Below are 14,220 nucleotides of genomic sequence, written 5' to 3'. Positions count from 1 at the left end.
AAGTATGTACGTCGGATTTTGGGTTCATATAAGAGAACGTTGGTGATGTACACAGCGGAGATATTCTGCTTATCTTATCTGGGTCTAGTGGAAGACAGACAATATTTGAAGGATTGTCAAAAAATGATTGTGCATTGTATTGAAGTAGATCTTTACTATACCATCACGTGGTAACGGCCTTTTAGATGCATTTTATGGAACCGATTTTCGAACTGTAATTTTATTGCAACTGGATAATTACGGTATAGATTTCAAGCTTTGATTATATGAAGCGCCTGCAATCTTCTCAATGCCTTTTCAAAAGTTTTGCTCATATATCTACTTCGGTGTTCGATGTTTTATTTACGGTTTTGCACCGTAAACCATAAAAATTACCGGGAAAATCTGTAATTCCATCAATTGAAAATTACTGATTTCCTCTAATTGTTTTCATAAACTACAGTCTACAGTATTTTTCAGTGCTGAGTTTTGGTAATGTTTGGTGTCAGTAAAAATAATTACAGAGTTTTCACTATACCCACTCAATATTTACTGAACTTTCTTCAAAAGTTATGTGCCCATGATGCCTGCTAAAAAAAAGCGCATTGTAGCCTTTTTTAGGAGTTTTTCGTTATCCCGGGACTCCAGCTTGTGGCCCAGAATTTAGAACTACTTTTTTGGTAATTCCCAAAAGAATTCTCCCGGAAATTTCTTTATAAATTTATTCAGAAATTCGTTGAAAAGTTCCTTCTGAAATTCTTTTTGATTTTCTTTCAGAAATTATTTCTGGAATTCCTCCAGATATTTATTTTCGAAAATTTTTCCAGGAATTTCCTCAAATATGGCTCGAATTTACTTTAGAAATTCCTCATATTAATTTGGGAATTCTTTCGGCAATTATTTTAAGAACTCAAGGATTTTTTTAGCAATTTCTTCCTTACTTTAAGATTTTCTTTGGAAATTATTTCAGGGATTTCCAAAAGGTTTTTCAACTTTAGAATGAATTTCCAAGGAAATTTGTTAGAGAATTTTATAAGAGTTCCTGTAGTAGTTTTTTACTGAATTCTTGAAGAAATATCCAAAGGAATTACTAAAGGAGAATCTGAATGAATTTAAATAATCCTTACGGAAATTCTAGAGAAATTCGTGAAGCAGAAACTTCCGAATAAATACTAAAGCAATTTTTGGAGGATTTTATAAAGTATTCGATGAAGGAATTTTCTCTAGGTGAATTTCATGGAGCAATTTTCAAAAGAAACTCCTGGATAATTAAAAAAAATTAAAAGCATAGAAAAACTGAAGGAATTTTAGAAAAAAATCTTTTGAAATTTTAAAGAAATTCCTAAAAACCTCCAGGAATTCCTTCAGTAATTTTTACATTACCTCGAAAATTCATTCAGAAATTAAATGCAGTAAGAAAGCAAGCGGACAGACAGACAGAAGACCTAATAGCTTCTGCTTCAGTTTTGAGACGGATTGTTTGATAGTTTATGACATATGTCTAATTAATTCTTTATTTACACGTCTTTCTTTGACTCCTTGTATGACATACATACTGCTTATATACATACAAACGATGTGAATACAGAATGTTTACTTTCTCTCTTGCCGATTTCCCTGATGGTCCCAAGAATTCCCTGATTTTTCCAGGTTGACAATAATTCCCTGATAATTCCAAGTTTTCCAGTTTTTCCAGGTAGTCGACACCCTGGTAAATATTAAATTTTTAGTAGTATAATCCAGCTTTTTACGAAACAATGCCATAATGCTTTGAATCACCCCTCTTGACACATGCTGTGTACTAGGGTGGTTCAAAAAATCGATTTTGCTCCACAGTGCTCATCTGATTCTCTACCATGTTCTGAGTGTCCTCTGAAAATTTGAGCTCATTTGGATTAAAACTGATTTAGCACAAGTCGTTTCAAGTTTGCATGCAAATTAGTATGGGGAAATTTATTTTCTCATTATACTGTTAATGGCGCTTCCCCATCAAGCGCATGTTAAAAGAAAACCTACATAGCTAAAAGGAATACTCAACAGCTTTCACTCAGTGAAAACCGCATCTCAATTAATCGTTCCAATAATTAGTATTCGAATTTAACCTATACCGTGGTTTTCTGGAGCTAATTACATAACTCATCAACAGGCAACATTGCTGCTCGTGGCGCGAAAGATAGCACACGCAAATTCAGGCTATTATGTTGCACTGCATATTTCAGTGATGCCTTCAAAGAAGTTTAACGATCATGAGTCATGACTAAAGATTCGTAACCTGTCTTAAAATCGATTACTAATTATTGGGATGATTAATCAACATGCGGTTTTCATTGGGTGAAAGCTGTTGAGTTTCCTTTTAGCTATGTAGGTTTTCTTTAACCTGCGCTTAATGGGGAAACGTCAATAACAGTATAATGAAAAAATAAATTTTCCCATACTAATTTGCATGCAAACTTGAAACGGCTTGTGCTAAATCAGTTTTAATCCAAATGAGCTCAAATTTTCAGAGGACACTCAGAACATGCTAAAGAATCAGATGAGCACTGTGGACACTATAATTTACCACCATAATTTTTATAAATTAATCTTAGTAATCTATGACTAGTTGAAATTTTCAATGAAAACATTAAACTGTCATCATCTTATTCTTTAAATACGGAAAAGGCAGAACATATTTTTATTTCTTTTACTCATTTCAGGTGTCCATAAAAAGGCTCGGCATTCCTCTGGGGTACGAATCTCGATTCCAACGGTTTTCATCCTGCCAGCCATCCAACCAGCCATCCTGCCATGGCAGTGGTCAGTGATATAACTGAGCAGTTTATTGTAGTACGGATGATATATGATACATGTTCATATAGTTTAGATCAACAGATATGGACACTACACTTGCACAAACACCAAGTTATCCTCGAAAACTTGCACTCGTTATTCAAAACATATTGTGATGTAATTAGCAAGTAAGCAAATAAATATGACAAATTCTCTTGTAGAACTTTCTCATGGCTACCAAGATAACCTACTTCAAATTAGGTTCACGGCACATGTCAAATTCGATTTACCCTGGTTATTTTATGGCTAGCGTAAAAAGCTGGATAACATCAGAATTCGTTTAATGACTTTCTTATAAGTTGTCACCAACATTTAGTCTTTTTGGATTTTGAGAATGATTTATAAAAATGATAGCCCAGTCTACACAAACTTGTATATGATGCCACATAAGATGCAAAAGTGGAGGCGATATACGTACATGTTGGATGGGGAAGTACGTATATCGCCTCCACTTTAGCGTCTTATATGACATCACATACGATCTTCTGTTGACTGGGAGTTTTTCTATCAATATTTAATAAAGTTTTATTCTATTTTTTATATTCCTGCTTATTCTTAGTGTTTGTTCAAGAAAGTCGAAGAAACTTTAAATAATTTTCTTAAATTTTATTTACAATCGAATCCTGTACAATATTCAGACGTAATTTCGAAAATTCTTACAGACTGATTTTAAATTTTCATGAACTTTTGTGAAGTCTATGCGAATTTGTGAAATTTCTCGGGAGTTTCCTGCCATTTACGCAGATTTCCAGGTACCATTTTACTGTCGCTTGTCGTTTAATACAGCAATTTGATGCATTTTTGACACACTAAACTGCTCAACCTTCCTACCTTTATTTCACAATGTTTTTTGAAATTAAAAAATGGACAGTTCAGTTTGGAAGGTACGCCATAAGAAAGATATGCATAAGGTATTTCAAAAATATAAGATCTGTCGAGTACAGAACAACAGAGGACTCTTTTTAGAAGATAGATTTACTTAAAATAAAGTCCTACGCGTAAAGAAAAAAAACTTATAAGTTGTGGCAAAAAATCATTCGAAATTACTGATACACTTCATTATGCCACCTTATGAATGATCCCATACCAAAAAAGAATAAAATTCATGAGTTAATGAAAAGTATCAGTTTGGAAATTTATGTGTTTTCTAATACACGGCTTTGGCAAAAGTATTAGAAATCCTAATAATAAATAACATTAATTTTTTTACGTGTGGTTTGCACTTTTCACAGCAATAGACTGTTGGATCGAAAGGGTTGTTGGTGCTGTTAGACTATCTATGCGAAGAGGTAGAGAGATCATTAGACATATGAATATTCTTTAGATAAAAATGAATAATTACTCATCAATGTACCATGTTGTCATATTTTCATATTTTTTTCCTATATGTGCGCTTCTCATTATTGTCCTGGAGCATGGCCACAAAGCTTCTAGCACAGACAAACAGACATAACACATCAAATTCATCGTCGTTTAAATACTAACGACATCTGTTGATTTCAGTTAGTTGGGCAAATCACGAACCAGATGGCGGTAGTGAGCAAACGTCAAACTAGAGCAAATCCAATGTGCGCGCCACGAGTGATCGATTGGCCAACTAATGTTTATTTGAATTGACCAGTAAATCAGTGAACGATGTGAATTTGACGAGTGTTATGTCTGTTTGTCTGTGCTTCTAGAGTGCAATCAAGATCTCAACAGCTTTCCGGACAAAGCAGCAGTTAGAACTTAAAGTCTCATAGAATGTTAGATCGCAATGCTTATTATCAAATTACTGAATTGATTCTTACAAATGATGTTGCACATTTTAATTTTTTTGACGTTGGGAACCGTCATGTCACGAAATCATGCAAGATTTTGAACATTAATAAAGCTTTTATTTATCAATGGATTTTGGAGATTTATATATCAATCGACTCCGAAACTCTCCAGCAATTTGTCAATTTCATTGGAACTTTTGATTATTTACGATGAACTATTGAAAATTTCAATTTTTGTCCTACCCAGTAAAAATATCAGATCCAACCAATCCCGTTCATGCATTCCCAACACGGGCATCAGAATGATGTAAGTTACGGGCCTTGTGACCCACCGTTTTATTTTCTCTGGGTATAAAAATGCCCATGATTCGCGCTCGCGCGTTATTTCTATACGATGATGCACGGTGAGAGGTCACGGAGAGCAGACAGAACGATGGTGTTGGTAGCGGTCCTGGCATCGATGGCGGTGGTTTCTGCTTTCTGCATCTGTAACGCATTAGCGGCAAACTATCGAGTGGCTATCGTCGACGTCAGCGGAACTCCAGTGAATATTTCTTGCATTTCATCTGGTTTTGCTGCAGGACCAATAAATTGGTTTATTTCAGGACCACCATTTTATACAAGGGAAGGTTGTTGTTTAAAAAATATTATTCAAAGTGCAAATTAACCGCTTTGCGACGCCAAAAAGTTGTCGTTCGTAGCAGATTTTTGAACGCGCGTCGGAGGGAGATGCTACAAATAATTATTCACATGGATGGCATCAGTGGCAGCCAAGTGAAAGTTTCTCAAGATTCTGATTTGGTTTTGTTACTGTTTGTGACTGGGAAGGCGAATTATTGAAAATCAGTCTGTTCTTTTAAGTATCACAATCACTGCTGCAAAAGGTTGTGATCGTCATAAGACAGAGAGCAAAGCGCCTATCTCGGGCGACTAAATGAAAGCTACTATGATACCGGGCGACCTACTAAAATTATAATCTTGAGGGGAAATTTCACTTGACTGCTACTGCTGCTATCCATGCGAATACTTGTCTGCGGCGTCTTTCTCTGACGACCGACTGCTACCGATTCTGCTACCGACGGAAAATATCTGCCATCACCAAGCGAATCATCTTTACTTTTATCAAAATTCGTCTCGCCTCAAATTATTGCTTTTTGGCTTATGGCTTATGACTATCACTGATGATAGCCAATCGATGGTAGTTCAGTCAGTTCAGACGCCTTCGTTGCTGAAATGTGCTCCACTGCTGCCATCGTGGCGAAACAGGCAAGAAACTTCATCTGATGCCGACGACAACGACCGCACACACCATCGGTGGGAATAGAATTTCTGGCAGGAATTCCACCGATGCCGATGGTAAGACCGTGGCTCTTCGCGACATCTCGAACGAAATAGCTCGCGCGCGCGGAAAAGCTGCTTTCTTGTAATCAATAAAGTTAACCCTGTGGCCACGCCCCTTTGGTGAGTGTCACGGTTACACAATATTTGCACTCATACCGATCAACAAAGAGGAGGGACTAATGGGGCTCCTTTATTGAATTTAAGGAAACTGCTTTCCCGCGAGCCCGTGGCATTTCATTTAAACTACTTAAATTCGTTAATTTTTTTTATTTCTGTTTGTTACATTATTTTCAACATTTCAAGAAAAAGTGGCCACCTTTGATATTTTTTCAATAGCAATGGTTGGAATTCAAATGTAATTTATAAAGTTTATCTAATGTATCAGAATAGCCAAAACAATAAAACTTTAGTTAACACTAAAATCATAACCATAATAAACTACAATGCATATTGTGTTGCAATAATATCCTTACGTTGTCCAACGTCTACCTTGTACACTCAACCCTTCTAATTTTTTTATTGAAAATAATGTAAATATTTGCTAAACAGCTTACAAATCTTCAATAGATCCCTCTGTTTATTTGTCAAACTTTAAAAAGTTGAAAAAAATACCATTTAGAAAATAAGACTGTTTTCAGGATTCGCATTGCAAAATCATAAAATATATCATGTAATGGACAAATAAATCAGCGAGCGTGGTAACAAATTTAAATATATTTTTTGGGAATTTGATCTCGATGTAAGATGCAGAGAAAAACTTTTAAAGCTCCGATAAAATAAAATCAGGAGTTTTTAGGGTTAATTTAAGCGGATTTTGGGATAAACGCTGTTTTTTCCGCGGTACGTATCTCCTTTGTAAATACTACCAGTGTTCCACATATCCTTAGTACGAAGTTCATGGCCCCCTTCAGGACGTTCAAATAAAGTATAATTTTTTTTCTGGATCATATTTTCATTCCTCCATAGCTTCAATTCTATTTCCGGAATAGTATCAAAACTTCAGCTAAGGAAAGATTAGGGGAAGCCCATATGACAAAATGCCATTAAGCATAAGGAGCTCAATGTCTAAGAACAATTTGGCATAATAATGACCATGGCATAATGCCATTAAGTATAACGAGGTCAATGTCTAAGAACCTTTTGGCATAACGACCATTTGGCATAATTCCCACAATAAAAAAGAGAAGCATAGGAATATAAGATTCCATCTTTAGAAGTGTACATTCGCCCGGGATAAGGCAAAGAGTACATGACTCCCTCTTCTTTAAAGGTACACATTTGCCTGGTCCGGTAAAAGGCAAAAAGATTGATGACCTCCTTTTTCAAAATATGCATTTGTCTGGAATAAGGCAAGAGAGGTCCCTTGCCATTAATGCTTCTACATGGCCCCAAGATATCAGATGTCGAGAATTTGTAAGCAAGCACCGTACAACGTGGTATCCAGTATATTAGCTAGTTATTTATTTGATTTTTTTTGTCAATTTAGATATACAAGTGTTTGTTTGTATTTTGTTATTGTTTAATCGTTTTAAGACACATCATATGGGCGCTTTTTCTTGTTGATGCCAATCAATAAATAAATCCCTTCTTGAAAGGTATACAATTGCCCGAAAAAATGCAAAAGAGTAGATGACCCCTTCTTCAAATGTACGCTTTTGCTCGGAGTAAGGCGAAGTGTACACATTTGTCCGAATAAAAGGGAATGGGTAAATTATTCATTATAAACACGCATGCACCTAGAATTAGACAAAAACACAGATGGGTATTTGCGTTTGCCTGAAGATTTTTTTTTTCAATTTTTATGCCAAATGAATCTAAAATTATTGGAATAGCTCCGATAGCTGGATTTTTTGTGATTCCCAAAACCTGCAAGATGCAACCATCATTTATCATACCATATCATACAATCTACATCAAACTGTTGGAAATCGCTGTATTGATAACAAGAAAACATCGACGAAGATAAATTGATCAATGAATTATACATAAACTTCCTGGTATATCAAGAAAACCATTAGTAAGCAAGGAATTGGTCAAATAATCAAACGTTCAGTTGAGAATTTTACAAAATATATTCTGATGAAAATTTGTACATTAAAAAAGACATAATTTGAATTTGAATTTGATATATGATATGGGTCCAATTTTCGGCACTGGCTTAAAACACAAATATAGAAACATTATTTTCCCAAACTCCATAATTGTGTGTATTCGATGGGGTGTGCCCAAGCCGCAATAGCCTGTCGGGGTTACCTATCGATACCCTACGGATGCAGCTCGGTGTGTACGTACACTGTAATCGGTTTCGCAATAGGGTATGGTAGTTTATCTTTGTGTCCTACTTGGTGTTAGCCCATTTGGCCGAATGCCGTTTGGCTTTATAATGCAATAGGTTAAAATATACAACTCTTCTTACATAGTCTCCTTCTACATTCCTCTTTCCTTTCTACTTTATTTCTATCTTCTACCTCCCCTCTACCCCGTTTTTACCCTGTTTCTTCTCCGATCTTGTTTCTTCTTATTTGTCATTTCCTTCTTATTTTTATTTTCTCTCTTCCTTTTTTCTCCTATTTCATTCTCGTTTTCTCCTTCTTTCTTCTTCTTCCTTCTGCCTTGTTCCTTTTTCCTCCTTTATCATTCTTCCTCCCTATTAATTCTCCCTGATTTCTTGTTTTACCCATTATACTTTCTTCTTTTTATTCTTTTTATTCGAAATCTTCATTGATTTAAATTTCTCCTAAACTACTAAGCTACTCGTTTCCTAAAAAACACTTCTTCCCCTTTTCCCAATAACACTCGTACTCACTTAAATCGTCTCATTAGAAAAGAGACCATGTGCACCAGTTATCTATCGTCTAATCAGTTTGCCTTTTTCAATAAGCAAGCTGTTTGAAAAGATTATTTTGAATAGAATAATGGTTATATTAATGACAATTCAATTTTTGCTGACCCATCAGTTAATAAGAGTTACGAACTTAATTCGACTTAACAAATCTGACTGGAGTTGCTCTTCTTAGTATTTGATAGTGTTCGAAGCATTTGATAGTGTGTGGCATAAAGATTTGTTTGTAAAATTTATTAATTTTAATTTTCATCTGTACATTATTAAACTGGTTCAAAATTATGTATCAGATCGCTGACTGCAGGTAAACTACCTGTAAAGGTTGGTGTTCTCCAAAGCAGCATACTGCGGCCCACATTGTATAACATTTTTACTTCTGACTTACCTGATTTACTACCAGGGTGCTGAAAATCGTTGTTTGCAGATGACACGGGCCTCTTCGTGTTAGGGGTCGTACACTTATTACGCAAGCAATTTTTCTGGGTTTTTCGACCACCCCTCCCCCCATGTAAGATTTTTTTCATCCGGGTGGCATCCCTATCTCACACAATAGGTTTGTTTTACAGCCAACATTGCGCGACCGTATCCCACTGACAGTTCTGTATCCTAATGAGAATCAAATGTGATGTGTGTAAACAAAACAAATACTATCATGAATTTTATACAGTAGCCGTTCGATAACTGCAAAATGTTTACTTTTCAGTTAACGAATGCCTTTCGATAACTGCAACGCATTCTAGACGTCAAATGGTTGTCAAATCGACGTCAGATGCAATAAAAGTGCATCTAAATGTGCAGTGCAATGCAGCTGTCATTGAGTTTGACATCAGTTTGAAGTTTAGCGGTCCGATAACTGCAAAACTGTTGCAACTATCGAACTGCAGTTAAAAAGCATTGCAGTTAAATGACTTGCAGTTATCGAACGTCTACTGTACTGAGATGTTGGCTACAAAAACATGGCGTCGTGCCACCTACCTGATTTTTTTCATACAAACAAATTTTTGTTTATATGGTGCGTAAGATAACGACAGACCCCCTCCTCCCATAAGTGCTTACGTAATATTTGTACGGCTTCTTACTTGTAATAGATTGCAAAAAGGTTGGAAATTTTGTCCACTTAAAAATGGATTTCCCCGAATGCTTCCAAAGTTCAGCTTATAATTTTCCCACATGAGCCGAAAGCTTCTTATTTGAAACCTTCTAGCAGACTGTTCAATTTAATAATAGGAAAAATGCTAACTGCTAGACTGCCTACGATCTATTTTGTAACAATCGACAAAAGTAGGCATGAGATAAATGGAACGATAAAGTTTTTGATATGCATAAGTATGCAAATCTCAACGAGTTTCTAAAAATTCTTAAAAATTTCACAAATATTTTGTCCAGCTGAATTATTGGTAAAAATATTTCCATTACTTGGTATTTGAGTGCAAGTTAATTGCGTAAGTTTTTGTTTACAGTTGATGTCATACCGACAACAAACTTTTCCAGTGTTACTGTTATGCGGTCACTTTGCTTAATGTTACAAAACAACTTGATAGTTTTTTCGAGTTTTCTGGAACGAACTTTCTGATTTCAGCTGCTCAGCTGAAAGAACTAACAATTTGGCGATGATTCATGAACTTAACTAATAAACAAAAACGCAAATGTGCGATCATGGGCAATAGAGGAGATTTAAATACTATATTGGTTAATAATAACACCTAGTCTAAGAGATGAATGTATGTAGTAGATAATAAGAAAATAAAATAAGTTTTATAAAAAGCTTTTATGCATAGAATATGAAATTGAACTAGGTATTTGATGAGTCAATAAATAAATCATTCCAGCGTAAAATTTGAAAACAAATGATGCACGGGAAACACAAACACTAGAATGGTGAATATTGCCACCAGCCAGTAGTATTCCAAAAAGTCATATGAATTAATCAGTCACGACAAAGAGGTAGCTACAGACTACATAGTTTATATGTCACGAACATCATGATTCATCTATCGTCTAGTCAAGTGTTCACTCTCTCTCCATTCTATTTTTACACTCGTGTGTCTGCTGATGTTTGAAAGATCATCCGAAAATCGAAAGGAGTCTCCCCACGGCAGCGGTAGACGTTTTCCGGGTTCAAAGTGTCTATCACAAACTAAATGTTTGAATTTGCTTTATAAGGGACTTGACTTGAGACTATTGTTATCCTCGCAATAAGAGTCACATTGCACCAAGATTGGATGCATTTCTAAAGTAGGTCAGCTGGTAGCGAGCTAGCACCAAGGGCTAAAAGCCACATTTATAAAGAGAAAAAAAACTAGGTCAATAAAAATGCAGGCTGCTTGAGCAGTCATTCTCCACACTACAACTACTATATAGCAATCGAATGAAAAGAGTATTGTCAAATATTTCCAATTGAATTACCAAGATGATTCGTGTGATAATTGTCACGTACTCCCGAAAACGTCTGAACCTTCAGCCTGATACTACATTTGTAACATGTTGATAGAATTTTATTAGGGATTTGATGACATCTCTCTCTCTCCGATTATTTGAATAACACGCTGCCTGAAGTATGAACATTGTTAGGAACAAATTCCACATGTTCAACGAGTTGTCGTGATCTATGATTGACGTTATTGCTGTTATGCATTGCATGGTTCCCACTCCCACAGGAAGAAAGAAATTTTTCTTTCGTCGACCATCCCACCACTAGCAGTCGGAAATTTTTTATCCCATCACACTACTCGTTACATAATTGGTCACATTTTCAACGTTTGTATTATTTTTTTCTACAAACAGCGCACAAAAATAGGGTCATCGTCCCTCCCAACATTCGTTGTTGCGTTTGGGTTTTTCGGGCAACGAAAACAAAACTAAAAACAATCTGTTCTCAACTCTTGCGAATGAAACAGTCGCATAGGAATATTCCACTCACCTCCTTTGGTCGGCGTACGGTGGGTGCAGTGCTGGGCGCGGTAACCGGTGATCATCTCGTAATCGCCCGAATCTCTGCGCAGCGGGAAGGCAATCTCGATGATGTGGTCGCAGGGCTGGATCAGCATCAGGATACCCTTGACCCGCTTGCGCTTCTCCTCTAGCGAGATGCGTCCCTTCATGTCCTCGACCATCTTCTCCTCGCAGATCTGGGCGGCCCGGTGGAAGAAGTACTCGACCATGTCGAAGAAGCGGGGGCTGGCGGCAGTGCCGACATCCTTCAGGCGCTCCGGAATCTGGTGCTGGGAGTAGGGGCGCTGCTGCACGCCGGCAGCGGTGGCCGCCTTGACCAGCGTGGACACCTCCTGCTTGAGGGCCGCACTCTTGGCAATTGTTTTCAGGTGGAACATTTTGTCTAGCAGCTGGGCGGGTGAATGATAAATCGGAAAACGAAGATTTGTTGTAACAATCCGGCAGACTTTTTGTAGATATGTAGTGAATAAGGATTACACCATTTAGGTTCAACTGATTTTCACGGCTTACAAATGGTTCGACGTTGTAAAAATAATAATAGTATCATACACAAGTAATCTAGGATTTTTAAAATACATATCTTCATGAGTTTTGAATTATTTTTATCAATTATTCTTGAATAAATTTTTGAAAATACATTTGGTTTATAATGGAATCCGTGCAATATTTTAATCATATATTTTAGAAACTTTAATACTCATTACAAAGACAGCAACGTCTAAAAGAATCTCTAAACAATTATTATCATCAACGTGTTAAATCGGACTGTGGTGGAAAGCAGAACTGAAGTAAACAAATTCCTATCCTTGACATTCGTGGGAGTAGCAACAGACTGCGAAAATAAAACTGATCCTACCACAATAGATCAATCCTAGCAGTGAATCCGTACCTCCCACAGGGAGTAACATCCAAAAGTCATTACAGGTAGTCGATTCACCAAACGTTTTCAAAATACCATTAACAAATGTAAACAAAGAAAATTTGAACATATTGGAAGCTATTACTGATTTTATGTAAGTTGATTAAAAATATCACATGCATTGCAGAGTTCTGTCCGTTTTTCGATGATTCGGATACATTAGCTGATAGCAAATAACAAACATTGCTGAACTGAAAAAGGATATCTCATCCCTCGAACTAGTTGTATTCTAAGCTCTGACAGTGATTTCAATTACATCACTCATAAAAGTTTAAAATGACCGAATAATTTCTAATGAAATTTTATACATCTATGAAAGGATTTCCATAGGAACAAATTAATTATTACCGAAATCGATAATTGTTTTATATTTCATTTATTCACATTTTTAAATTCGAGATCAACAGATTATTTTTACATCACCATTTGTAAACCACAGAATAGCCATTTTTGTAACCCTATTCGAAGATAATAGTTCCCGAGACAGAATAGTGCGAATTTCCGGAACAAACACACTTTTACAGCAGTATCTTTTCTTGGTCCGAAAATATTGCTCCGCAAAAACTAATAATTTAACAATTTAATGTTTCTGATCCACTCGTACGATGATTCGCGTTAAGAATTTCCACATTTATTTCGAGTATTTTGAGGCGATACAAAAAAAATCCAGCACAAGCACACTTTCCAAATTCTAAAGAATATGAGCCAACAAAAAAATAACTCACTTGTTCAACAATACTCTCGTGCCTCCGTTTCACTACCGAATCAAATCTCTACTGAAATGGAAAGAGACACCGACGTCAAAACTATATGCGGAAGGCACAAAAACTATACAATCTTATCCGCGAACCACGAAAAAGGAACAAAAAATATCGCACGTTGCCTCTCGCAGCAATTCTTCAACGTTCTCGAGAACAAAAATGAAGAAAAGTCTTGGATTGCTCCTTTCTTCCTACCTTCTTCTTTCTACACACGGACGGACGGGCACCTCAATCAAAAACCTACAGTAAATCTTCTGACTCTGCTCAGCTCAGCTCGGGAAGCAGAACTGAATCGATCACCACTTGGAAACGGACTTGGCAGCGAGCAGAGCGGTCGGAGCGATTTTTATGCGAAAACCGAAAACACCACCGGCCCACGTATATTTACACAAAAGCACAAACATACAAAATGAGTGGCTCTCCCATGCTCACAGACGGTCACGAGCTTGTATGCAGTCTCGCCTGATTGTGGCTTGTGCCTGATGGTGATTCGAGCCGGCGACGACGACGGCAACACCCGGAACCAACACACCGCAACCGTACACGCACAATACCGTTTCTCCGCCGCTCTCCAGTGGCTCAGCTGAGCGCTTTGTTTGCATTGGTGTCGGATGGCTCGGTCCGTGACCGGCGAGCCGCATAAGAGAGAAGAAGAAAGCAATATGACCGTTGCTCACTCACTCTTGCACCAAAAGCACGTTGCACGATGGCGGAGTGTGACGACGACGGCGTGGTTGTTTACAAATTGTGCTCCCTCTGAGGCCATCATCATGATGGGTGAAGATGCCATTGCTTCGTTGGCTCCAACACATGGGCCAGCTGTACTACCTTCACGTT

At 36.9% G+C, this 14,220-nt stretch overlaps 1 protein-coding gene across 5 annotated transcripts in view; it reads right to left on the bottom strand.

Annotated features, from left to right (window-relative positions):
- LOC134204520 (glutamate dehydrogenase, mitochondrial) overlaps positions 1-13,739 on the bottom strand; it is a 53,887-nt gene extending 40,148 nt beyond the window's left edge. Inside the window, exons 1-3 of one of the 5 annotated variants that reach the window (XM_062679346.1) lie at positions 13,579-13,716; positions 13,348-13,398; positions 11,672-12,092 (exon numbers count right to left, since the gene is read on the bottom strand). In XM_062679346.1, coding sequence (XP_062535330.1) covers positions 11,672-12,080 — 409 coding nt within the window. In that variant the 5' untranslated portion in view covers positions 12,081-12,092; positions 13,348-13,398; positions 13,579-13,716. Of the gene's footprint in view, positions 1-11,671; positions 12,115-13,138; positions 13,273-13,347; positions 13,399-13,578 lie in introns of those variants that run through there. The other 4 variants (XM_062679349.1, XM_062679338.1, XM_062679353.1 and 1 more) reach the window with 4 other exon arrangements.
- Between the last annotated feature and the right edge of the window lie 481 nt (positions 13,740-14,220).

This window comes from Armigeres subalbatus, chromosome 1, assembly GCF_024139115.2.
Source record: "Armigeres subalbatus isolate Guangzhou_Male chromosome 1, GZ_Asu_2, whole genome shotgun sequence".
In the NCBI taxonomy this organism is placed as follows: Eukaryota; Metazoa; Arthropoda; class Insecta; order Diptera; family Culicidae; genus Armigeres; species Armigeres subalbatus.
The sequence above is the reverse complement of the archived record's forward strand: the minus strand, read 5'-3'. Positions and strand labels throughout refer to the sequence as shown.